This window comes from Halichoerus grypus, chromosome 4 (genome assembly GCF_964656455.1).
Source record: "Halichoerus grypus chromosome 4, mHalGry1.hap1.1, whole genome shotgun sequence".
Classification (NCBI taxonomy): domain Eukaryota; kingdom Metazoa; phylum Chordata; class Mammalia; order Carnivora; family Phocidae; genus Halichoerus; species Halichoerus grypus.
In genome coordinates, this window is record NC_135715.1 from 53,468,164 (window position 1) to 53,496,150 (window position 27,987).

Genomic DNA, 27,987 nt, shown 5'->3' on the forward strand with positions numbered 1-27,987 from the left:
GTGTTTAAAAAAGGGCAGCCTTGTTTGAAAATGTACCCGGGATTTTGGTTGTCTTTGGGTGTGATGAGGCCAGCATTTTAGGAGATGCTTGCCAATGAAAAGACAGTCTGCTATGTCCAGTTCCCAAGAGGAGGGGGGCGTGCAGTGCCGAGACGGCCTGGAGGCACTGGGGTCGGCTGGAATCAGAGGCGATAAGGGGGGAACATGGCAACTAACTTGTTTGTGGTTTCTGCAGGAAAGGCAAAGCAAGGCAAGGCAAGAGGTTTAGGACTGGCTAGTTTGCATAATGTCAGTGGGTTCTGTGGTATGCAGTTGGTTCCCAGCTGACCAGTACCTGGCCCCGAGGTGATTTAGGGCAGGGGGATAATATCCTGGACTGCAAGAGCCTGATAAAAGGAGGCGGGTGGGGGCATAGACTCAGGATTGCTTGACGTCACAGGGTGTTCCTCGGCCAAGTGAATTAGCTAACCCTGCAAGGACAGTGCCTCCCCCAGGATCTGCGAGGCCCTAAGATGTCCAAGTATCATAAAATACAGACAATGAAAAACAAGATTAATACAACCCTGTTGGAAACACTGCCATAAGAAGCATAAAAACAAAGTTCCTCAGACTCCACCGTGCAGAGAGATCTCCAGGGTATTCTGTTAAACTACATGCTGATGCATTAGATCAGGTGGGGTTTGAGACTTTGCATTTCCAATAAACTCCCTGGTGCTGCTGGGACAACACTTTGAGAACTTAGGGATAAGACTATCACTATAAGTGTCCTCTCGGGTCACCTTCTGCAGGGAAAAGGGAAGGACTTAACATTTACTGAACCCTGCTGAGCACCAGATACTGCGGGGCACTGAATATTCAGACTTCATCTGGACAACACCCTCGGCTAGTAGGGAAAATTATCCCAATTTTATAGGAAAGAACTGAGGCTCCGGGTGATTAAGTCACCTGCTTTGGGTCACTTAGCTAAAAGTAAGAAGTTATAAATGTATCTGACCTAAAAACTTTTTTTTTTTTTGTCCCACTACAACATCAGTACTGACGGTACCGCTCTGATGGAAAATAAAAAGTCTCGGCTGATAAAAGCTTCATGAAGTATAAACTCCATGGAGCTGAATCATGGGGCACTTACAACTTGACTTTTGAAAAGAAGGGAAATTCTAAATGGTGTTCATTATCTCAGGACCAGAAATAAATGGTGCTGACTAAATAACTTATATTTTATTATAGCCATTCGAGAAACACTGCAAATGGGACTCCCTCTGAAACTAGTGTTTTTATTTTAAGAAGTGATGCGTGAAAATGGTAAGATATATACAACAGAAGTTACTCTTCCTCCCACGTGCCCTTAGTTCTACGGCTCAGAGAGAACTATTGTTAGGTTTGTGTAGCCTTCTAGAGATTCTGGACAAATAATAAGATTCTATGCAAATAACTCCCTTTTTCATACAAATTCATTCATACAGTCATTTTAAGGCACTGGGGGGGAAAAGCAGTAAATAAAACACACAGAAGCCCTCATGTACCTTACATTCCAGTAGGGAATATAGATCATAAACAAACAAGTAAAATAATTATATGGTATGTCAAATAGGGCTAATGCTAATGGAGCAAAAGCGGGAGAGGGGATGCTTGTGATTATCAACGCAGTGGTTAAGGACGACCTCACTGAAACAGTGATATCGCAGTAAAGACATGAAGGGGATCCTTCTGTTCCACGCTGACTTTTCCCTGGTACGTGTTAAAGCTCTCACCGTATCAGAACGGAACAGGTCTACCTCATTCTCTTTAGTGGCTCCACAGTATGCCACTGTTTGCATATAGGAATGTTCTAGATTAATCCCGTTGTGTAATTTGTTAAGATGATCAGTCAGTGGTCATAAAAAGATTGGGGAATGTGGCATCGAACCTGATGAAGTAGAAAGGGATTTCATTCAGCTGGGTGTGAGAAGCTGTGGCTGTAAGTCAGTCCCAGTGTGCCACTCGCCCTGCGTGCTCATGGTATCACTGAGTATTCCCCCCTTTCCTGCCTCATCTTAGCCTGTGCCACTGTCCACCAGGCAGTAGAAGTTCCTCTAGCGGGGGGGGTCAGGATGACATCCTGTTTGCAATTTTCCTCAATGCCAGGCTACCTGGACTCCTTGCAGAGTCAAAGAAAAACTTTGTCCCTCCAGGTGACAAGCTTTATACATCCCCCACAAAGGAAGCAGAAGCAAACATTTAGGGAGCAGTTAACCCTCTGGGCTCTGAAGGCAATCTTCCCCTTTAGGAGAAAGCATATAAGCTTCCCTAAAACAAAAACAAACAAAGTCCTTACCTTCCAGTAATATTTATTTATGTGGATGCAGATGTTTAACTGGGCTGTATGACTGAACAGATTCCACATTTAATGAAAGATTAATTTATTCATTTAATTATTATCTGAGGCAGTACCTGGATTATGTCAGCACTCTGCCAAGCTCTGTAGGACGAATACATATCAGTGCAATATGGCTCCTCCCCTGTCACCTTCTAGCCTTTTAGCAAAGACAGGACAAGAAAAAAACAAAACACAACCAAACACAACACACCAGGATTGTGGTAAGTGGTGCCAAAGGCAATACAACAAGGATTAAAATAAAGGAGAGAATGTTCTGACCCAGGGCCCCTCAAAGACCCTTCAGAGAGGAATCTGAGCCGAGATACAAAACGGGTAAAGTGGAACAAGGGGACTCTGGGACTGGGTGGGTGTGTGTGTGGACACGTGTGAGTGGAAGGTGAGCAAAGGCCCAGGTGAGGGGGAGTACAGATGCTGCATGGGACCGTGAAGTGGCTGTGTAGAGCTTAACCCCGAATGTGGGGTGTGCTTGTGGATGACGGGCAAGTTGCTTGGAGTGTGACCAGCAGACGGTCCTAAGGCCCCTACTTCGTTATTAGATGTGGGATAAATAAATCAGTTTTGAAAGAGATCCAAAAAGGCACCATCAGCTTCTTCTTTTTTTTTTTTTTTTTTTTTGGTGTATGGGAGCAAGGGAGGGTTGTACACTTTGGTTTTACAACCTCTATTTCTAATGCCAGTAATTTTTAAAACCTACTTCATACTTCTCAAAATAATGTATGCCTATAGTTTAAAAAAGCACATAGTATTATTATGGTACTATAAGGCCTATAACTAAAAACAACCATCCCTTCTGTCACCTGTCCCCACCACCCCTTTCCTGCTCCTCTGAGGAGACATTTTTTGGTTTGCTTTATTATGAAGGAGAGTTATTTGCCAGAGTGAGCTCGCTATTAACGGGTAAGGCTTTTGCCCACCCAGTTAGTTACTCTCGGTTTGATAAATCTATGCACTTGTCCAGGGGAGAGAGACTAACTGGTAACTAACCCATCCCTCCCCACAAAGAGGGTGAATCCTGCCATAGGAGAAAAAACTACTTTTAACTTCCAATTCTGATATTTGATTCCATATTTTTAAATAATGTGTACATACTGGTATTTCTCAAGTCACCATTTTTAGAGATTATCTTCTGTCTCACTAGGAGGCAAAGAAAAATTTAGCATCCTTGTACCATCACCACCTCCCAACAAGCTTCCTCCCACATCTCTCCAGTATGTTAAAGTAGCAATCTGGGGTTGAATCAAAATTCTGTGTTTAGATTGTTATGACTATACAATAATTATTTACTATCAAGCCACATAGTGTAAGAAAACACTTCCTATCTTGTGCAATATTTAGTTTTTCCTTTCTTTTTTTTTTTGGTCTATCTATTAATAACTGCTCCTGAACTTTCCAAATGAACTATAAAAACCCTATTAAAACCTTTTTTTTCCCCATGATCAACGCCATCAGTTAATCTGTCACATCTATTCTTCCCTGGAGGAGCCTCCCATTGAGTTGTCTGGTCTAGCAGTTTCCCAGGCCAGCGCCCACCTGTTGTCCTGGGGCTTCTTTTTAACACCATCTTGCGAAATCCCTGCGCCTCTCGCCTGTGTTGGGTCCCCCGTTTCCTGGATCCCATGGCTTCCTCTTTCTTGGATTACATCCTCATTTTTGTAGAGCACATTCTCTAGTAGCTTCCTGAGAAAAGGTACATGGGAGGTAAATTCGTTGAGACCTTCCTTGAGCATCTGAAAACGTCTTAATTCTACTCTCATGCTTGCTAGTTAAGCTTGTCATTAAATCCTAAGTAAAAAGTCATCCCCCTCAGCATTCTGAGGGCCGGACTGTCTTCTAGCTTCCAGTGTGGTGCTTGAGGAGTCTGATGTCATTGGCATTCCTGATCTTTTATATATGACCTGTTTTATTTCTCTGGAAGGTTTTAGAATCTTCTTTGTAATCCCTGGTGTTCTGAAGCCTCATACTAAAGAATCTCAATGAGGATCTTTTCTTATCCATTGTTCTGGACCCTTCAAATCTGGATATTCCTATTGTTCCATTTTGGAAATTTTTCTTGTATTATTTTTTAATAATTGTCTCCTCACCATGAACATAGGTTTCCAGTCTTATAAATTTTTCCTGGGTTTTATATACTTATTATGTATTCTACTCTGGTCTAGTTTGTTTATCCAGAGAATTTTAGGTTACCCAAAATCAACTACTAACCACTTGACAACTGCTTTCAGGGAGGATGTTGCCCAAATCATTTTAACTCTCCATTATTTTCAAGGGATCATTGTGCAAAGTGAGTTGAACTCCTCTAAGAATTTAACTTTATAGTGTCTCATTATTATCTTGGCTCTAGAAGTTTGGACCAATAATCAACCTGAGGCAGATGCCACATCAATTTCTTAGTACACAGGAAGGAAGGAAAGAAGGGAGGGAGGAAGGGATGACAGGAGGGAGGGAGGGAGGGAAGGGGGGAAGGAGAGATGGAGGGATAGAGTGAGGAAGGAAATAAAATAGAGAAACAGACATCAAGAAAAGGATTTTAAAAAATAGTGAGATGACTGGCCCAAATAACTATCTTAAGAAAAGCTGTAATTTTATTAAATAAGAGAAGAGACTGCAGAAAGTCATCTGACTTTAAGATAACTAAACAATGATCACTCACTTGGAAGGCATTCAAGTAATGAAATCACTAAATGTTTACCGTGAAACTCCATTCATTCATTCATTCATTCAACATGTACCCAAAATCCATATAAAAAATACCATTATCCAGCAAAAACAATCCAGATAAGAAATTTTCACAATTACATGCCCAGATTATCTTCCATTTATGTTCTTGTCCTTTTACTGTCCTGAAAAGTATCCATTTTTGGTTTCAGAATGCATGCATATATGTATGCACTAATGTATATTGTATATATTCCTTTACCTCATTCCCTAAATAAATTTAAGTCCACTTACTGGTTATCCTTTTAATATATTTTTATTTTCCCTTAGTACATTTCTTACAAATTTGCCTACCTGAAATTATGTAATTCTTTCTATACTATGCCGTAACTCAATTATGGGCCAATAACTTTTTAAAAAAGTAAGTATGTTGTCAACAACAATGCTTCTAATGCAGCTGTGATCAAATCTTTGAGCTTGATAAGATGAAAGACTTTGTAGTCAGACTGACCTTGTTTTAAATCCTAACTCTTCCACTTACTGAGTGTATGATCTTCAGAAAGCTCACAATCTCCCCAGTAGGAAAAACAGACATAATATTATCTATTTTGCAGGTTTTTATGAGGATTAAATCACATAATGCATATAAAGAGCCTGACATAGTCTAGGTGCCCAAGAAATAAAAGCTATTAAAATCAGAACATAAGAAGACACCTTTAACTCTCTAGAAGTACATCTTTTCTACGTAGTTTTCAGTTCTGTTCTTAGGCATCACATCACTGGTAAGCTGGTCCGTTGGAAGCAACTTGTGAGTTACTGAGGAGAGATGGGGATAAGTTCTTAGAGGCGATTAGGGAAAGCAATATGAAAGTGGGGGAAAAGAGGGAGCCTGAAAAAAAAATTAAAGATAATATTTGACTCTGGACCTTAACCTTTTGGGGACACTGTTCATTTAACAGCAAAATTGGGAGGCTGGATGAAGTTCCTCCAGATATTAATGATAAAGAGTTCTAAGGTTAGGTAATTTTGGAATATGTGTTCATCTCCCCATTCAAGGTACCAGTTTGGTTTTGTTCTACCTGGTGTATTACAAACTTATTTGCCCACAGATCATCACCATTTTTTTTTTCAGGTACTACTTATTAACATATTTTGGAAAGGACAATGAGTTGACCTGCAGCTTCCCATCCTATAATGTTTCTCTGAGTTTTATGACCTCAGCTAAATGTTCTGGATAAGGAAAATATAATGTGTCAGAGGTTTTATTTATTGATGATTTCTCCTACAGCAGCACATAACTTTTATGGGAGAAAGTCTATCATGATTTCAAGGAAATTTCTAAGTACAGGTTAACATCTCATCCGCATGGAACCATCAATAGCTCTGATCACCAGTGCACTGACTGAACCACTGCCAATTCAGTGGATTTGATTTGGTGACGAAGATAGATTACTGGGACACATCTGGCAATGTTGGCAATCAGTGAATGAAATGAATCAACAGGGTAGTGATGGACTGGCTGCTCATGATCAACAGGACCTGGATGGAAAATGACTGTGGGACAAATGAATCTTTAGGCAGGACAGGACTACTTCGTGATACCAGAAGACTCAAATGGGCATTTCATGGGCATAATTCTTAATGCTATAATTACAAATTAAACTGTTAAAATGATTTGTTACTAAAACACTTTTATGGGGCACCTGGGTGGCTCAGTCATTAGGGGTCTGCCTTCGGCTCAGGTCACGGTCCCAGGGTCCTGGGATCGAGCCCCGCATCGGGCTCCCTGCTCTGCGGGAAGTCTGCTTCTCCCTCTCTCACTCCCCTTGCTTGTGTTCCCTCTCTCCCTGTGTTTCTCTCTGTCAGATAAATAAAAACTTTAAAAAAAACCCCAAAAAACAAAAAGCAACACTTTCACTTCTTCTCTCAACCTACCAACATTACTTTTATCTGAAAGGAAAGGGCTGTGTTATCTGTTGCTGGGAATAAAAGGATATATAGCAGGAAAGAGGCCAAAGAACCTACCAAAAAAGTATCCGGGAGCCAGATGCTCTGTCAGTAACTTTCCATGTAGCCTTCAATAAGTCTTTGTTTTCTTACTTGTAAAAATAACTATCCTCAAGGAGCTTATAGCTAAGTTGATTCTATTTACAAATTTGGGATTTTTCATTTAATGCCTTCTTACATTACAAAATCATTCTTAATTTATCTACATAGCAGAGATAAAAGTGAATGAATAGTTTGATGTTCTTTAATTAATTACATGAAATAAACCCCCCTCCTTCATCTTAATTACAGGAATTCCAACATAACCTGTTGCTATGTTTTCCCTTTTTTCTCCTGATATGTCTCTTTCCCCTCAAGGCTGCTAAGGTTTTAAAGTGTTCTAATTATTTCTATCTTTTCTTTAAATACTCTGCCTCAAAAGCATACTTTTCCTCCTTCTCAAAAGGAAATTTATCAAAAAACAACATTGTAGGATCCAAAGAATGAGTGTGTTGGTAGTAAGGTGGCCAATCATCCTGGTTTGTGTGGGACTGATGGGTTTCCCACTGTGTAGGGCTCTCCGGGCTAAAACTGGGACAATCTCTGGCAAACCATAACAGTGGGTAACCTTGGTTTGTAATCTGAGCAAGGACTGGATGCCTGCATCAGAAAGTTGCAATTTTATTTATTTTTTTTAAAGATTTTATTTATTTATTTGAGAGAGAGAGAATGAGACAGAGTGAGTACATGAGAGGGGGGAGGGTCAGAGGGAGAAGCAGACTCCCTGCCGAGCAGGGAGCCCGATGCGGGACTCGATCCAGGGACTCCAGGATCATGACCTGAGCCGAAGGCAGTCTGAGCCACCCAGGCGCCCAGAAAGTTGCAATTTTAATCCCCCTATTAGAAGTTCTCTTTTTTCATTGCCAAACAGCTATAGTAAGCAATCAGACACCAGATGGATGAATGAATTTAATGACCTTTAAGTTTCCTTTACACCATTGGTTCTCAGTTCTGGCTTCTTTCTAGAATCATCTGGTTAAGCTTTTTAAAATGATATTATTCCCTGACTTGGTCTGAAGGTGAGTCCCAATCATCAGAATATATATTTGAAATTCCCCAGCTGATTCTAAGGTTACCGTGGGCTAAACAACACTACTTTGCATACATTCTGAGATTCCTACTATAGGTCTAATAAGAGCCACTCAAAGCAAGGAAAAATCTACTTTATGGCCTCTGACTTTTTAAATATTACATGCATGTTTCCATTTCACAGTTCAAACAAATGAGAACCCACAAACTGACTTTACATTTATTCACTTAAGGATCATGATATATAAGTTTCTGTCTTGTCATATTTTCATTCTGACCATCAATCACCACCATCGATTGACTTTTTTTGTGTGTGTGCACAAGAAGCTGTATTGGGCACTGTGGGGCCACAAAGGTTTAAAACTCAAGTTCTCTGCGTTCAGGGAGCTCACCGTGTGACACATGAAAGGTGACTAAATGATGGAGCCAACGACCTCAAGAGGAGATCAAAGAGGAAATGGCTATGGCCTGAGACAGTTGGGAAATCTGCACTGGGCAGTGGTAAGTAGGGCTTAAACCAGGCCTTGAGGACTGAGTGGAATTCCACTTAGAACCAGGAAAGGCATCCCCAGTAGGGAGAAAAACACTTCTGGGGTAGGTAAGAAGCAAATATCAATATAATAAAAGTAAAATAAACTAATGAAAATATATATACACATTCTACACAATGCAAACCATATCTAGGGAGGCACGTAGCTCAGTCTAAGGCCAACTGTTGTGCAAGGGGGTCATAATCACCCAGTCATTTTTTTGGTGATGACCACCCATGACACTGAAAATGAGAACTGGACTGGTGGATGAAATAGCTGGTTCGGGACAGGCATAAAGACAAGCTTGGGGAACAAGCCACCAAACAGCAGCAGTGGAAGTCCCTTCCCTCTCTCGTGCTAGGCCTACTGAAGAGACCTAACTGCCCAGCCGTCAAGGCAAATGCTCCAGCAGTCACTGCCAAACTCTTGAGGTTCCCACCCTATCCAATCAAACGATTATTTAACGTTGAAGGAATACAGTTACAATAGAACTCACGCCAAAGTTACACATTAGTTGTCATGTTATATGATTATCAATCATTGATTTTCAATTACTTTTATAATGCAATGGCCTTTTCTCTGGATTTCAGGATTAAAGCACTACTGTTCGATTTGTCTTTGCCTCCTAAAATAGTTAATTTTCCTATTTATTCCAATGTCTGGTCTTCATGCGAGATATTAACTAAATGTCAATGAATGATCTGGGTATGCATCATCTCAGGAAGTCAGTTGGCAAAATTAACATTTAGAAGTAGGCACCACTGGTTATTTCACACATTATTAACTTATATTACAATTCAAATAAGCTTACAGCTGGCAAAAAAAAAAAAAAAATCTCTTCTGTAAAGTGATCTCAAACATAATAGGCTTAATCAGAGATAAATTAAATTAGGCAGCCATGCATACTACAGCATATTAATTCTGAGTAGTTATTAAATACATTTTCTGTTATCAGTGGTGTGAACAACATTATATGCAAACAGATCCTTCAAGAGGGTAGCGAATGAAGTTTATGTCTGGGAGGCTACCTGCCTGACATTGTCCCATGCTTTCTTATACTGTTAAATAATCTTTTCTGCTAATTGTGGCACTAGGTTTAGTTCCCATAAACAAGTCAAATTTACTCCCAGACAATTAAGCAAAAGAACAGCAAACAAAACTGCCAGGGTGATTTTGGGTTTTTCCAAAGGGAACTTTTCTACCTTTCTACAGCAATTTTTAAAAGAAGGCAGTAGTGGGCGCCTGGGTGGCTCAGATGGTTGAGCGTCTGCCTTCGGCTCAGGTCGTGATCCCAGCGTCCTGGGATCGAGTCCCGCATCGGGCTCCCTGCTCCTTGGGAGCCTGCTTCTCCCTCTGCCTCTCTCTCTCTCTCTCTGTCTCTCATGAATAAATAAATAAAATCTTTAAAAAAAAAAAAAAAAAAAGAAGGCAGTAGTGAGGGACAGCTGGAGTAAAACTGTCCAAAGTATAAGGCAATGAATATTCATTACGTTAAAAAATGATGCATCTCATTGTGTGTTTTGGGTCACCTGTGTTGCCTGAGAATATCCAAAGAAGGAAATTATTAAGGTTCAATGCTATTTTGTAAATAAGCCTACCATTCTTCTCTCTTTCCTTAAATGGTTGTAATCTAAGCCATCAACTAGCGCTCAGATTCTATAAACTAGCATACAGTGCTTTTGTGAAAGAAAATAAAAAGATACACCTAAGCCTTTATATACACACATACACACGCACACCCTCCCTTGATCGAATTCTGCCATATTATCTTGTTCTTTTATTAATCAATAAGGCCCTTTAATTTCTGCATCCAGAAGCAATGCAAGTAACTAGGCATGACCACCCTCCCACCCCCAAGTCGGAGAACAGCATTTGACACTCTTTGCACTTTGCACATTTAAAACTCAATGTAAGGTGACAAGAACATTAAGCTGCCCAGTGAGCAAAATGTGAAACTAATCACTATCTGTTCTTATCCGTGGGTACAATAATTGGCAAATTAAAGTGCCTGAGAATAGTTGGCCCACTTGCATCAAAAAACATCACTTTAAAACGGCTAATGAAGATGAATGCATGCAGCCAGCTTTACTGACAACTCCTCCAAACACCAGCAGACTGAAAAGGCAACATTACAGCACCCATTTAATTTACTGTAAAGTACACAACATGTAGACTTTTTGTTATTTAAAGGAGCAAAATCCAAACCCCTTCAATATGTTTTATAAACATCCTGGTGGAATTAAGGCCGGTACTTACTCCTCAAGCCCCAGTGCTTTTCTTTTTATGCTAGAAAACTGCAATCAACTTGCCTACTAAAATGTTGAGTTTGTACCTTTATAACAGCTAGATTCAAATAAATATAAATGCCACAAAAAAAGGAAACAACTTAGTTTTAGTAACCTTGCTACTGTCCATCCATCCATCCATTTATCCATTTATGTGACATGTACTGAATACCTACTTTGTCCTAGGCACTTCTTGATATTTGGCACAAAGAGATGAATGACTTCTCCTTAGGGGGCTTGTCAGCCACTGGAGGAAGGCTGCACGCAAACAGACAGCGAAGAGGGACGACACGTTATTGTGGAAATACTTCCAGAGCACCTCACTCCCCTTAGAGGCTTTGGAGAGGAGAAGACTCTTGAGCTGAATTCTCAGATGTTATCGAAGGCATAAAATGGAGAATTTTTGAGGCTGAAAAACTTGAGAAAAATCTTCTAAGCTGAAAGAACAGCATGGGCAAAATCAACACAAAGGTCATGGTCTGCTTGAAGGAAAGAAATTGCCTTTAGAATATATGACGGAAATAAATACAGGAGGCAGGAGATCAACAGATGATGAGGAGGAGAGGAAGGCAAGGGTGAGAATACAAAGGGCACTGGAAGCCTGTGTCAAGGAATTTGGGTTTAATTCTATAGGTAGTTGTTTGCAAATCACGGGCCAGACAACCCTAGAGCCCTAGGGAGGGAGGGGGTTGGACGGGGAGGGCGTGGAGGGAAGGGGAGGCCAGGGAGTCAGGACTCTGTGTCCTGCAACTCTCCTTGAAGCACAGCAGCTTTGCTAGTATCTGTTTTATATTGGGCCATCTTAATTTTTCAAATAACTTTTAAAATTTGAACTAGTTTTAGATTTACAGAAAAGTTGCCAAGATAGTACAGAGAGTTCCCGTAAATGCCTCACCTAGTTTCCCCTAATATTAATCTTTTATATTACTGTGGCACATTTGTCATAACCAAGACACCAACACTGGTACACTGCTATTAGCTAAACTCCAGCCTACATTCCTATTCCACCAGTTTTTCCACTAATGTACTTTCTCTGCTCTAGCTGATCCAGGCCAAGACACCACATTGCGTTTCATCATCATGTCTCTTTATCCCTTTTGATGTGTAACAGTTTCTCAGTTTTTCCTCATTACTCATGACCTTGACAGTCTCAAGAAATGTTAGCCAGTTATTTTAGAGGAAGTCCCTCACTTTGGGTTTGTCTACTGTTTTCCACACGACCAGACAAGGGTTATGGGTTTGGGGAGGAATACTGCAGAGATAAGGTATATTTTCCATCGTGTCATAGCAGGAGGCATATGATATCAACAAAACTTACCACTTGTGATGCTAACCTTGATGACTAGTGTTTACCAGGATTCTCCTCTGGAAGGTTACTGTTTCTCTTCTTCACAAATTCTCTTACTGGGAGTCAGTCACTAAGTTCAGCTCCCATTGAAGGATGAGAGTAAACTTTACTTCCTGGAGGGAGCCATCTGTCTATGTTAGGTGGTTATTTTATAAGGAAGATCTGTCCCTTCCATTCCAGTTATTAATTTGTTCAATCATTTATTTATATTAGGATGAACTCATGTATCTTCATTTTATACTTTCAACTGTAATCCAATACCACTTTATCTATTTTGTTGCTCAAATTGTTCAAGCCTTGGCCATTAGGAACTTTTTTAGGTCGGCTCTTATATCCCTTTGACATGCCCCCATTCTTCTGTTTTTTGAGTGCTTTATTGCTTTAGGGAATACCAACTGCTCCAGGTTTATATTCTATTTTTACTGCCTCAGCCCTAGAACCAGCCACTTTCTCCAAATATTCCTAGTTCCTTTTACCGGAGCATGATGTTTAGAAACCAGTGTGTGGGCACTGGTGTGCTAGGGGCTACTGGGGTAGCTCTGCCCCCAGGCCCTGTCAGCAGGAAGAGCTAGAGAACGTGTGTAGGTATTCAAGCCCAGGTATACACACACAACCACAATTGTTCCTATACTTGCCCATCTGTATATATACATAGGCTACACGTGAGTTCATATTTGACATGTCCAACCCTAATCCAGCACTAAGGGGTTCATTCCAGCCTTCCCTCCTTGCTTATCTGAAAATGCCCTGGCAGGGAGAAACCTGGCTCTCACCATCCATTTACTGTTGTTCAACTCCAGGATTTGAACCTTCTTTTTTTTTTAAATTATGTTATGTTAATCACCATACCTTACATCATTAGTTTTTGATGTAGTGTTCCATGATTCATCGTTTGTGTGTAACACCCAGTGCTCCATGCAGTACGTGCCCTCCTTAATACCCATCACCAGGCTAACCCATCCTCCCACCCCCCTCCCCTCTAGAACCCTCAGTTTGTTTCTCAGAGTCCATAGTCTCTCATGTGAACCTTCTTTTGAAAACAGATTTCCACTACTTTAAAATAAGAAGAAAAAGCCTGAAAATAAACATTGTAAGAGAAGGTCATTAGGTTATTTTATGTATAAAAGTACCATAATTATATTTGTATTTTTAGAAACACTATCCTGAGATGAGTGAGAGATGGCTCAAAGAGGGCTGAGCCGTGAGGCAAGGATGCTGTGATTCTCCACACAGGAGGGTAAGGACCTGCCATAGCTACGGGAATACAGAAGAAGGAATCAATTTGAGAGAGATTTTAGAAGATTAATGCATAGAAGTGATTAGATGTGGAAAGTGAGAGAGAGAAGTCAGAGATGAATGTGGATTAAATAATGGGGTACACAGTGTGCTTTTATCTGAGTTAGAAAAGACACTGGGAAGAAAGGGTTTGGGAAGGAAATAACTACGTCTAGGGCCTTTTAAGTGGAATATCCATGTGGACATGCTTCAGAGGCTTCCTGGAATGAGGTTCGGATTTCAAGAGAGTTGTCTAAGCTGTAGAAGTGAATTTCAGGGTCTTAAGCCCAAAAAGGAAGATGGAAAACCTTGGGACTGGATGAAAAGGCCAGGAATGTATGAAGAATAAAGAATAAAAGATCGGGGCAACAGCCAATCCAACATGAATACTGACAGATACATGCTGAATTTTAATACAAAGCATAGAAAATGAAAAGGACTTTTGAATTAGATAGTATATAGTGCTACAGAAATATAACAGCATTATTTTTTTTATCATCATCACTGTAATTGTTCTGTTTTCACCAAACCATTTCATGTTTCTTGTAGGCACACAGGAAGACTATAATCCCCACTAACCCTTGCATTTAGATGTAAACGTAACTAGTTCTAGCCAAAGGAATGTGGATTGGCACATGCAGCCAGAGCCCTGAAAATCTCCTGTGGGATCCTCTACTTCATTGTCTATCCCAATGTCTAGTTCATTGGTATTGGGTACAAGATAAAGTGAAATATTCAAGAATAAAAACTGTATGAGGCACTTAATGGATGAAAAAACTTTTGAAAAAATTAAACATCCATTTATGATAAAACACTAACCAACTAGGAATGGAAAAGAACTTTTCCAATCTGATAAAAAGCATCTCTGAAAATCCTACAGCTAAAATCTTATTCAATTTTTAATATAATAAAAGGGTCCTCAGGAAATCAGGAGCAAGGCAAGGATGCCCAATCTCACCACTTCTGTCCAAGGAGATGTGAACCACTACAATAAAGTAAGAAAAAGAAATAGAGGATAAACATTGGAGAGAAACAGAACTGTATCTATGTGCATAGTTTATATTTAAAAATCCTATGAAATCTACCAAACAATAATTATAGCTAGTAAATAAGTTTATAAAATCACAGGGCACAGTTTTATTTTTATACTGAGATATAATTCACATACCATATATTTCACCCTTTTTAAGTGTATAGTTCAATGGTTTTGGATATATTTACAAGATTGTGCACCTATCGTCGTTGTCTAATTTCAGAATATTTTCATCACCTGAAAAGGAAACCTATACCATCAGCACGCACTCCCCATCCCCCCAAGTCCCTGGTAACCACTAGTCTACTTCCTGTCTCCATGCAGTTGCCTAGTCTGAACATTCCACATAAATGGAATTAGGCAATATGGGGTCTTTTGTGTCTGACTTCTTTCCCTTGGCAATCTGTTTACATGGTTCATCCACATTGTAGCATTTATCTGTATCTCATTCCCTTTTTTGGCTGAATAATATTCCGTTGTGTGTATATGCCACATTTTGTTTATCCATTCATTAGCTGTTTGGGTTTTCTATACTTTCAGCTATTAGGAATAATATTGCTATGAACATTTGTGTATGAGTTTTTGTGTGAACATATATATATATTTTAAGATTTTATTTATTTATTTGTGAGAGAGAGAGCACGGGAGAGAAAAAGAGTGAGAGTACAAGAAGGGGGACCTGCAGGCAGAGAGAGAAGCAGGCTCCCTACTAAGCAAGGAGCTAGATGTGGGACTCGATCCTAGGACCCTGGGATCATGACCTGAGCTGAAGGCAGACGCTTAACCGACTGAGCCACCCAGGCGTCCCAGTGTGAACATATATTTTCAGTTCTCTTGGGTCTATACCTGAGAGTAGAACTGCAAGGTCAAATGGTAATTCTATGAATAACTTTTTGAGGAAATGCCAAACTCTCTTCCAAAGTGGTTGCAGCATTTTACATTCCCACCAAAATGAATAATGGTTCCAAATCTCTCCCTCCTCACCAACACTTAGGATCATCTGTCTTTTTTATTTTAGTAATCCAAGTGGGTATGAAGTGGTATTTTATTGTGGTTTTCATTTGTGTTTTCCTAATTACTAATGATGTTGAGCATCTTTTCATGTGCTTATTTGCCATTTTTATATCTTTGGAGAAATGTCTATTCAACAATTTTCCCCATTTTTAAGTTGAATTATTTGTCTTTTTATTGTTGAGTTGCAAGAATTTTTTATATGTTCTAGATACTAGACGTTTACCATCCATAGAATTTGCAAATATTTTCTCCCATCTTGCAGGTTTTCTTTTCACTTTCTTGATAGTGTCCTTTGAAGCACAAACGTTTTTAATTTTAATGAAGACCAATTTATCTTTTTCTTTTGTTATTCATGCTTCTGATGTTATATCTAAGAAACTACTGCCTAATCCAAGGTCATGGAGGTTTATACTTATGTTTCCTCATAAAAGTTTTATGGTTTTAACTTTTCCACTTAAATCTTTGATTCATTTTGAGTCAATTTTTGTGTATAGGGTGAGTAACAGTCCAAATCACTGCTTTGAATGTGAAAATCTAGTTGTCCCAGCACTATTTGTTGAAAAGACTATTATTCCCCCATTGAATTGTCTTGGCATCATTCCTATAAATCAATTGACCATAGATATATGGGTTTATTTCTGAACTCTCAATTCTATTCCATTGACCCATCTGTCTATCCAATCTGCTGGTACCATATAGTCTTGATTACTGTAGTTTTGTAGTAAGCTTTAAAATCTGGAGTGAGTTCTCCAACACTATTCTTTTACAAGATTGTTTCAGTTATTCGGAATCTCCTGTATTTCATAGAAAGTTTAGAATCATCTTATAAATTTCTTTTAAAAACCCAGCTGAGACAAGGGACTGCTTTGAATTTGTAGATAAAGTTAGGGAGAATAGGATTATATTATTATCTATAAAAATATAGATTATTATCTATATAATATAGATTATATTTTGCATTATATTCATACATTCATAGATTGCCATCTTAACAACATAAGTCTTCAAGAACATGTGGTGTCTATTTATTTAGGTCATCTTTTTTTTTCGACAATGCTTTTTTAGTGTTCACTGTCCATGTATTATGTTTCTTTTGTTATGTTTATTCCTAAGCATTTTGTTATTTTTGATGCTATTTTAAATGGAATTGTTTTCTTAATTTCATTTTTAGATTGCTCATTGCTGGTATATAGAAATATATCTGGTTTTAATATACTGATCTATCCTGCAGCCCTACTGCACTCATTGATTAGCCCCAGTAGTTTTGTGTGTGTGTGAATTCCTTAGGATTTTGTCTATATAAGACTGTGCCATTTGTATACAGAGTTCATTTTATTTGTCCCTTTCCAATCCAGATGCTCTTTATTTCCTTTCTTCTTGCCTAACTGCCTTGGCTAAAACCCCCAGTATATTATTGAATAGAAGTGGCAAGAGCAGACATCCTTGTCTTGTTCCTCATCTTTGGTGGGAAACTTTTTCAGTCCTTCACCAATAAGTATGATGTTAGTTGTGGGTTTTTCATAGATCTCCTTTATCAGGTTGAGAAAGTTTATTTATTTTTCTAGTTTGTTGAATAGTTTTATCATGAAAGGTATTTGGTCAAATGCTCTTTCTGGGTCTACTGAGATGATCTCATCGTTTCTGCCCTTTTTTCTATTAATATGGTATCTCACATTGATTAACTTTTGAATGTTTTACTAGCCTTACATTCCTGAGATAAATCCCACTTGGCCATGGTGTATGAGTCTCTTCACATGTTGTTTTATTCCTAAAGAATATCTGTCTGCGGGTGCCTGGGTGGCTCAGTCAGCTAAGTGGCTGCCTTCGGCTCAGGTCATGATTCTGGAGTCCTGGGTTCGAGCCCCATGTCCGGCTCCCTGCTCAGCAGAGAGCCTGCTTCTCCCTCTCCCTCTGCCTGCCATTCTGCCTACTTGTGGTCTCTCTCTATCTCTCTGTCAAATAATAAAAAAAAAAAGAATATCTGTCTGTAGCTTTCTTATATTTGCTTTATTTTGGTATCAGGATAATACTACAATTATAGTTTTTATATATTAGCAGTAAGCAATTAGGAGATAAAAAATTGAAATTTCACCTAAAATATTAAAAATACTTAAAGTTCTTAATAATATGAACCAAGAAGCATATAACAATTTTATACTAAAAACTACCAAATATTGCTGAGAAATATTAAAAAAGACCTATATAAATGGAGAAAGAATGTATGCTTATGGATTGGAAGGTTCATTATTGATGATACTCAATTCTTCCCAAATTGAGGCTTAGATTCAACATATTCCCAATCAGAACCCCACTAAGCTGATTATTTTTTAGAAACTGGCAAGCTAATTCTAAAATGTATATAAAATTTCATAAAAACTAGGATATCTAAACCAATACTGTAAAAGAAGAACGAAGATGGAAGGCTCACACCATCTGCTTTGAAGACTTAACTATAAAGCTATGGTAAACAATACAGTGTGGTACTAGCATAAAAAGCAACAAAATCAATGGAACAGAATAGAAAGCTCAGAAATAGATGCACACTTATATGGTCTCTTGATTTCTGAGAATAGCATCAAGGCATTCATTCCATTAGGGAAAGGAAAAGTCTTTTCAACAAACGGGGCTAGAAGAATTTAATATCTTATAATATAGAAAATAATAAACCCAACCTGGACCTCACATAATACACAAAAGTTAATTCAATATGGATCATAAATCTAAACATAAAAGCTAAAACTATAAAGTTCTTTAAGGAAGCCATAGATTTTTTTTTTTTTGCCTTGGGGATAAAGTTATTTTAGGATACAAAAAAACAATATCCATGAGAGAAAAACACCAATAAATTACATCTCTCAAAATTAAAACTTCTGCTCATCAGAAGACATCACTTAAGAGAAGGAATAGGCAAGCCATAGAGTGGAATTGTTAAGAAATGGTTATAAAGTTTGTACCTGATTTTATATATAGTAAACCTCAAAAATAAAAGTACAAACAACCCAATATAGAGATGGGAAAATAATTTAATGGACATTTTATGAAAGAAGATATATGAATGCCCAGTAAGCACATAAAGAAGGTTTCCAGATATGAATCATTAAGAAAAATACATATTAGATAACAAGGAAGTACCACTAAAAACCCATCAGAGTGGCTAAAATTTAAAAGACTGACAACACCAAATGTTGAGAATGTAGAACAACTACAACTATCATATACTGTTTGTAGGGATATAAAATGGTGCAACTGCTTTGGACAAAGACCTGGAAATTTCTTGTAAAATTGAATATATACGTACGATGACTTAAATTCCACTCTTTGATATTGACCTAATAGAAATGAAAGCCTATGTTTACCAAAAGACTTGTTCAGGAATGCTCATAATAACTTCATTTATAAGAGTCAAACCTGCAAAGAGCAAAGGTGTCCATCCACAGAAGAATGGATCAACGAACTGTGGTATACTTATAGAATACAATTTCAGTCCACAGAAAATAGAAATGCATTGCAAAGGAAACAGTCAACAAAACCAAAAGACAACCTACAGAATGGGAGAAGATTTTAGCAAATGTTTTATCAGATAAATGTTAGTATCCAAAATCTATAAAGAACTTATCAAACTCAACACCCAAAGAATAATCCAGTCAAGAAATGAGCAGAAGACATGAACAGACATTTCTGCAAAGAAGACATCCAAATGGCCAACAGACACATGAAAAAATGCTCAACATCATTCGGCATCAGGGAAATACAAATCAAAATGACAATGAGATACCACCTCACACCAGTCAGAATGGCTAAAATTAACAAGTTAGGAAACGACAGATGTTGGCAAGGATGCAGAGAAAGGGGAACCCTCCTACATTGTTGGTGGGAATGCAAGCTGGTGCAGCCACTCTGGAAAACAGTATGGAGGTTCCTCAAAAAGTTGAAAATAGAGCTACCCTACGACCCAGAAATTGCACTACTGGGTATTTATCCCAAAGATACAGATGTAGTGATCTGAATGGGCACTTGCACCCCAATGTTTATAGCAGCAATGTCCACAATAGCCAAACTATGGAAAGAGCCCAGATGTCCACCAACAGATGAACGGATAAAGATGTGGTATATATATATATATATATACAATGGATATTACTCAGCCATCAAAAAAATGAAATCCTGCCATTTGCAACAATGTGGATGGAACTAGAGGATATTATGCTACGTGAAGTAAGTCAATCAGAGAAAGACAATTATCATATGGTTTCACTCATATGTGGAATTTAAGAAACAAAACAGAGAAGCATAGGGGAAGGAAGGGAAAAATAAAACAAGATGTAATCACAGAGGGAGACAAACCATAAGAGACTCTTAACCATAGGAAAAAAAACTGAGGGTTGCTGGAGGGGAGGGGAGTGGGGAATGGGGTAACTGGGTGATGGGCATTAAGGAGGGCACGTGATGTAATATACTATAATGTAATAAAACATACTCACCACAGAAGAGTATGTGGTGTATGATTCTGTTTACATGAAGTTCTAGAACAGAAGTGATTTACTCTGGGTGGTTGAAGAGGGCTGGGGATTTGCTGGGAAGGGGTATGAGGGAATTTTCTGATTTGAGCACATTTGTCAGAACTCACAGAAATGTACACTTAAGATCTGTGTATTTTATGTAAATACATATTTTGCCTAAAAAAAGAATTATAAAAAAAATCACAAAGTATGAATTCTAGTAATGATACATAAACCAAAATATTTGAGGAAACGGTAGTGATGTCTATAACTTACTTACTAAAATGTATCCAAAAAGAAGATGGATTCGTGGGTGGCTAGAGGGGTGGAATGATAGTGGTGGGTATATGGATGTTCACTATACATTTCTTTCAACCTTTCTGTATGGTTAAACATTTTCATAATAAAATGATGTAAAAGAAAAAATTCTTAAAAATGGAGTCTTTCACAATAAATAATAAATGAGTTAAAAAAATCAAAAGAAAAAAGAAAGTAATCCCAGCTCTGTAAGATACTAGCCATGTGAATTTGGCAAACTATTTAAATAGTCTAAATCTAAATTTCTTTATTTATGAAATGTAATGTGATAAATAATACCTTCTATATAGGATTGTTAAAGGAATGTACTTGCTCATATATGTAAAAAACAGTTCCTGGGATAAATAAGCACTGAGTAAATGTTTTATCTACTATTTTTAGTGAGCATAGAGTGCCTGTGGCCATAAACCCACAAAACTAAAATGTCTCAAAAACAGAAGAGGAGGACAATGTTTGCACATTTCACGAAAGCAATTGTTATGCTTGTTGCATAGATAAAGTCAGATTCACTGTGATTTTTTCCTATGCATGAATGTCATTTATTAGGACCTCAAAGTGAATGAGCTAGTAGAAAGGAAATACTATATTTTTGAAAACCCATAAAGCGTATTTTTAGAAATGGTATTTCCTTGACTTTAAATTCCAGGAAAATGCTAACACACGGCATGAAGCGTGCTGGGCCCAGAAAAGCAAGCCTGCCAGATGCCACAGCAATAAATAGAGTGAGTCCTTGGAGAGGAAGCATAAAGCGAGAACATGTAGCATTATGTCTCCCAAACCCTTCCCATCTGGTATTTAGCCCACTGAAGTCATGGGGTTTTTGGAAATTCACCCTTGTAGGCCACTTTTAATTAATTTTCTTATTTATTTGCTCAACAAACACTTAAATCACAGCCTACTTTCGGCACAGTTCTATGCATTGCCCTCCAGGATCTAACCAAAATAAAGCTGGGTAAGGTAATCTTAGGAAAAAAAAGTTCTAAGTGCAGTAAAAGAAGAGAATAGTACCATTTACACCCCACCACCTCTTTTTTCAAGATTCACTTTAAAAATACAGTTTTAGCATTTTTAATCAATAGATGAAGCAACTGCATGTTTTCCTAAGTTACAGAAATTCTCAGACAGGAAAGAAGGCAGCAGAATTTATGTGGGTTATAGCCTACTTTGCTGAGAAGTGTGTAAGTAAAAATACATTTTTATAAATGATATTTTCTATTGTGCTTATAAACATTTTTATAAATGGATATTGTAAATGCAAGTGGAATTTCTTCATGTGATATCTTTTACTAAATTGAAATGTAGTAATGTTTCTAATAAGAAAACTGACCTCTAGAATGTTGAAAATTTTTCATCTTATTTTGACTGCTGTTTGGGGGGTTGTCAAATATAAATACTTATGATAATTCCAAGAAACTGTGATTAATGGATTTTTACCCAGGATTTTAAAATAACAAAAGAAATTCTTTTAAATGAAAGGAAAAGTACATTCCATTCCCTCAACTCATCTTTATTTTGGGATTATACTTTCTCTGCTAAAATTTAGGATGGAATTTCTAACAGTGATGGCATTGTTCAGTAAATAGCACTCCTTTGTGTGTGTGAAACATTTCAAATGAATGGAAATGATCTCAGACTTTTTAATCTGGAAAACTTTCACCTATAGTATTTGTTCAAATGTTGTCCATATTTTCAGGGAAACATTTAGAAAAATGTCTTTCTCATAAAAATATGTCATTCCCTTGTGTCTATTTAAAAAGGAACTCCCTCTCCTACCTCCAGTGCGGGGGCACACACACACAAACCCAACGCTATCAAGAGAAGCTAAAGATAAAATTAAAGAGACACTGGCTGCACACCAAATTCTCGGATAATAGGGAAGAGGAAGCTGGTTAGCAATCACCTCTCCCAGCTCTTATATTTTCCTCCCACTTATCTCTCCTGGGCCGGGGGGCTGGGATGTCCATACTCTATGACCTCTTTCTTGAGTGGAGACACAAGCTGTGAGTCAGGTGTCCTGTGCTTTAATATCTTATTATTCTTCCCCTTGAGTGAAACCTTACTGTTGAGGGGAAATAAAATGTTATATGTAAATGAAAATAGTCACTTGGAAATCATCTTTCTAGGTTTCATCACCAATACCCCTGTAATTTTAAAACACCCTTTTAATTTAAATAGTAATAAATTTGTCAGACAACTATATTAGGAGATCTATACTCAAAGTTTACCACTGACTTTAGGTTAATCTACTGTTTTCTAAGTTAGTACACATTGCTGGGGCACCTGGGTGGCTCAGTTGGTTAAACATCGACCTTCTGCTTAGGTCAAGATCTTGGGGTCTTGGGATCGAGCCCCACAGTGAGCTCCCCACTCAGCAGGGAGCCTGCTTCTCCCTCTCCCTCTGCCAGCCCCCATTCGTACTCTCTCTCTCTCTCAAATAAATAAATAAAATCTTAAAAAAATTAATATACATTGCTCAGAATGGTAAAAGGCCAAACTTTTGTAATTCCTCCCAGTGTGGATCATCTTATTAGGAGGAAGTTAGGGATTCAAGAAGCAGGATGGAGAGGGTTTTTGTTGTTGCTGAGATTTTTACTACTGTATTTACTTGAGAGGATATAACTATCCTTGGGATTAAACATCACGTAATTCCAACAAGTGTGTTCTCTCTGGTTCACCCAGATTAGGGAGATTTCCCCATGTTAATTTTGTCTCTTTCACAAGCATCCTTGAAATTCTTTGTCCTTCCTTAATTATTTATGTCTGTATCTCAAGTAGTAAGAGCACACTTGAAATTTACAATTTTTCTGGGTTCCTAACACTCATTAGTTTTGTTTTCTGCCTAGACTTGTTAAACTAATTTTATCTTCAACACTTTCAGGAATAATGCATTACTTATCTTTACATGTTGCATAGTTGTTTCTATACCGAGGAATCCAAATTTAGGTTTCAATTTACTCAAAATGAACTTGCTGATCCTCTAATCTGAATCAAAACCCAGATTGATTATTTACTCTTTTCCATTCCATTTCAAATGTTAACAGATACTTTCTCAAATTATATTTGAAAAAACTTACAATCCAACATCATGACCAATTGTCTTTCTGCCAAGCCATTCTTTTCTTGTGGCGCTGACCCTGCTGACGGCCAACGGGACCATTCTTGAGTGCTCCAAGTCCAGCAACTCAGAGGTGTTCCAGGCAGCGCGGGTGCACCTGGGCTGCCTGAGAGTGATTCTCACCGTCACCCTGCAGTGTGTGCCCCAGTTCCACCTGCAGGAGATCTCCTCCCCCTCAACCCTGGAAGAGGTTCTTAACAACCTGGACAGCCACCTGAAGAAATCTGAATATTTTTGCTTCCTGTGGTTCCCGCACAGCAAGAACGTCTGCGTCATCTACCAGGACCACACCAACAAGCCCCCCTCCTCTTCCGCCAACTGGTTTTGGGACTATGCCATCGGATTCTATTTACTGGAGTTCCTGCTCTGGATCAATCCTTCTGGATCCTTCCTGCCGATCCTGCTGGGCTGGATCAATCGCTGCTTCTTCTGGCTCCTGTTCACCAGGAAGAAGGAGAGCAGCAACCTCAGCTACAAGATCTTCAGCTACAAGTGCCACTTCAAGCAGCATGTCCAGGACTGGGCCATCCCCAGAGAGAAGACCAAGGAGAGCTTGCTGGAACTGAAGGCCACGCTGGAGGCCCACCCCAAGATGGTGGCCCACTACCCCATGGAGGTCCGCTTCACCCGCGGGGATGACATCCTGCTGAGCCCCTGCTTCCAGAGGGACAGCTGCTACATGAACATCATCATGTACAGGCCCTATGGCAAGGACGTGCCCTGGCTGGACTACTGGCTGACCTACGAGACCATCATGAGGAAGGTCGGGGGCAGGCCCCACTGGGCCAAGGCCCACAACTGCACCCAGAAGGACTTTGAGAAAATGTGCCCAGCCTTTTCGAAGTTCTGTGCCATCCAAGAGAAGCTGGACCCCACCAGGATGTTCCTGAATGCGTACCTGGAGAAGGTGTTCTACTGAAGCAGAAATGAGCCCACCCCATCTCATCCCTCAGGCCCACCTTCAGTGAGGCTGAAGGCTCAATGTCCCACGGGCCCGGAGGGGAGCAGACCTCTCTCTGCGGCCTCTGCTGCGGCCCCCACAGCTGCATCAACCCCAGCCATGAGCTTGGATCTGCGCAGGGCTCCCCGTTTTCCTAACTTCTGTATCCTCACAACCACCCCACGCAAAGAGCACCCAAGTCTCCATGGACATCATTTACATGTGGCAGTCCTTTTTCCTGAACCTACAATCACCACATTCTGTTTTCTCAGAAAATAGAGAAACCCCAAAATGTTATGTTTGTTTAAGAGGTTGGGGATTCGGTCATTCACGGGTTCCACCTGCCAGCTAGGGGTCTGTGACTCCCAGGCCCCTAATAACATGTGTTTGGGCACAGTTGTTATGTGTACTGGGCTCTGCCTCCTTACACCCTTGAGGGTTTCTCAAGTGCTCTGGGGCTGCCCTCTTCCAGTTTCTGTCTGTCCACCTGACTTCCCATCGCCTGACCTTCAAACATGTCTATTTCAGGGGATGTGTGGGGAGTGGGCCTACTCCTTGCCTTCTTTTAAATAAAGACCAAGAATTATTAAAAAAAAAAATTCTATGGACTCTGATATAAAAGAAAAGGAAAAGGAATATAAAGGGATGACAGCAGGCCTATCAGTACTGGACACATTTCCTCATTTTCTTCTGCAGCTCCATCTCGGCTGGTATCAGAAGCCTGCTGTCCCACTCCAGCCCCTGGGAGAATCACCCTGAAGAGGAAGGCAAGGAAGGCTACCGATCAGGTGACAACTGGAGCGGAGTCCCTGTGCAACACCTTGGCGGCAGACGGATGGACAGAGCAGGTATTTTATTTTCTAAAGTAAGATCTGCCGAGATGAAGAGTGTGTGATTTGTTGCAATTCCACCACACTTATTAACAAATATGCCAAGTGAGAACCTGGGGCCATCGGCAGATCTATCATTACACTGGGTACTAAATCATAATTTAATGTGAGAAGATAGCCCTAATGATCTCACATTGGGAATATTTGCACTACCAGAATAAGTTCCACTTAAAAACATGTGTGAGTTAAGATTGAAAGCATTTCCCTGCTGATTCCAGACATACAGCAAAGCCCAAATGTTGCAGTAAGGCCCAGCAAGCCGCTATAGGTAATGCGTGCCAGAATTCCTGACAGAAACTCTATTTTCTGAAGACTTATACTCAGGTACAAAAGTCTGCTGAAAACTAAACTTGGCCCAAATCTTAGCTTAGTAGAACTCCATCAAATACAGAGAAAAATAAAGGGTAAGGGGGGGAAAAAACCCTACAGACTTGACTTTCAGAAAAGACCACAGCATTGCTTGCAAGGGAGACCAAAGGAACTTCTCAATACTTATTAATCTTTTTATATAGAAAATTACATTTGGCAAGTGGTAAGATAATTTACAGTATAATAATTTTCAGCATCTTGAAGGGAATAAATAATTAAAAAGAGTGAGAATTGAACCCAGGAAAGGTTCTGTCAATTCTAGAAATAATTGCTTTTACTCCTGAATTTTTCAAAGTTGCATTTTTTTTTTTAGTGGTGTCAACTGGGTCAGCCCACAGTCATACACAAAAATATGATTGACCAAAAAAAAAAAAAGCTTTAATCCCTTAGAATAACAAAACAGAACCAAATATGAGAGTAGTCCAAACTCTAATACATACAGCTCTTACAATTTTAAGGGAGTAGACGCTTGGTTTGACAGCCCTAAATAATCTGGGAACCCTGAAACAGAGACTTTAATTCTAATAACTCTCAAAAATTAATGCTCTCAGTTAACTCTGATCTTTCATTTGTTTTTATACCTCAGTTTTCAATCACAGGAAGTCAAAATGTTGAAGCTAAGCATTCTAGTAGATGAAAGATGATTACTAGGAAGGCTAAAATACCTCCAAGTCAAATGACCACATAACCTCTACAAATATTTATTACTGTAACCTCTACAAATATTTATTACCTTGTTTATTCATTCAACCATTCAACAAAGATTTATTTAGCACGCACTGGGCAAAACATTCACAAGATAACCCTAAATACTAAAACAGTACGAATATATATTCCTTTGAGGATTTTTGATAGTACCCCTTTTTTTGAGGGCAGCAGACACTAAACAAATATTTAACTTTAGATCTGGAAATTTTTAACATTATATCTACCTTTTTAAAAATCACACATTTTTCTAATGTTGTTATAAAACCAAGAGATGAAAGGAAATGTTTGCTTGCTCCAATGAAAAAGAAAAGGCCTCCCAAACTAGGGGACCCCTGGGATGGTGGAGTGTGAAAAACTGTGCAAATAGACTTTAAAAACTTTCTCTCGTGGATGCCAGCTGAAGGTCAGAGTCTAAGGGTTGGAAGTAATTCCTTCTTCCTTCTTGCATTCTCTCTGTCTTTGCTCTATTTCTTCTGTCTTTTCTCACAGTTTGGACATAATTATTTTTGAGTGAGACGGAACCGGTGAAGCCACATTAGAAAATGCCCGTCGGAAAAATCAGGAGGGAAGGATGAAGGCGCATCTAACAGTAACAACGGAACAAGGTAGAAAAGTTTGCTGACAAGAAGGAAGAAAAGGTTTTGTTGTAGAATTTAAAGAAGAAATATTTCTCAAGGGCCTATTCAGTGACAGGCAGGATGCAGCCACACCACGTAGGAAACCCCTATGTCCACTGTGAATGATAAAAAGATGGAAAAAAAAAAAGAAACCTGGTAAATGCTCTGTTGTGAGAAGGTAGATATACTTTATTTGGAAGACTACATAATAATTAACTACTAAGAATGTGCCGGATGTCCATATACTAACATAATTAAAAAAAAAAAAAAATGTTGAGGAAAAACAAGTTGCAAAGGTACAAATTCAGTATGATCTCACCCATTTAAAAATAATACTCCTATATATATATATATATATATATATATATATATATATATACACACACAGATACACACTTACATTAGTTATGGATACATATCTATATGTCTACATCTATCCCTCCATAACCAGTATTTATAATATAACATAATATAAATGGGATAATATACAATAATTTTATTAGTGTTCATATTACTTCTGGGGATGGATGAAGAAGAAGGACGGTGATTTTTTTTTAGCTTTAAAAAAAAGAGATCCAGGGCGTAATTGGTGCCTTCTGCAAGATTGAAATCATGGCAGGTCCAGAAACTGATGCTCAATTCCATTTCACCGGTATCAAAAAATATTTCAACTTTTATACTCTCACAGGTAGAATGAATTGTGTACTGGCCACACACTTTGATGAGGCACTGCTTTGATGATCTTATACTTCAAGTTAAGGTCTAAAAAAACACCAGCTGCGAAAGCAACATAAACGAATTTTAACCTGCACCTCATCTGTTAAGTTCCCATGCCTGGAGAAGCTAATGTCAACTCATCATGTGATACTCAATTTGTACAATAAATTATGAACCTGGAAAAAAAAAAGAGATCTGAAGCAAATATGATAATATAAATAT

The 27,987-nt window shown here is 38.7% G+C and overlaps 1 protein-coding gene and 2 pseudogenes across 5 annotated transcripts in view; 2 read left to right on the forward strand and 1 right to left on the reverse strand.

Moving 5' to 3' along the window:
• The window catches only part of ENOX1 (ecto-NOX disulfide-thiol exchanger 1), a 550,763-nt gene that overhangs the window by 247,671 nt on the left and 275,105 nt on the right, over positions 1 to 27,987 (reverse strand). For 4 of the 5 annotated variants that reach the window (XM_078070326.1, XM_078070323.1, XM_078070324.1 and 1 more), the window contains one exon: positions 3,908 to 4,054. The exons of the other annotated variant lie outside the window; for it this stretch is intronic. In XM_078070326.1, coding sequence (XP_077926452.1) covers positions 3,908 to 3,995 — 88 coding nt within the window. In that variant the 5' untranslated portion in view covers positions 3,996 to 4,054. The remainder of the gene's footprint in view (positions 1 to 3,907; positions 4,055 to 27,987) is intronic. 5 annotated transcript variants of the gene reach the window in all.
• On the forward strand, positions 1,643 to 27,955 carry LOC144381570 (ATP synthase F(0) complex subunit k, mitochondrial pseudogene; annotated as a pseudogene).
• On the forward strand, positions 13,751 to 24,498 carry LOC118528920 (L-gulonolactone oxidase pseudogene; annotated as a pseudogene).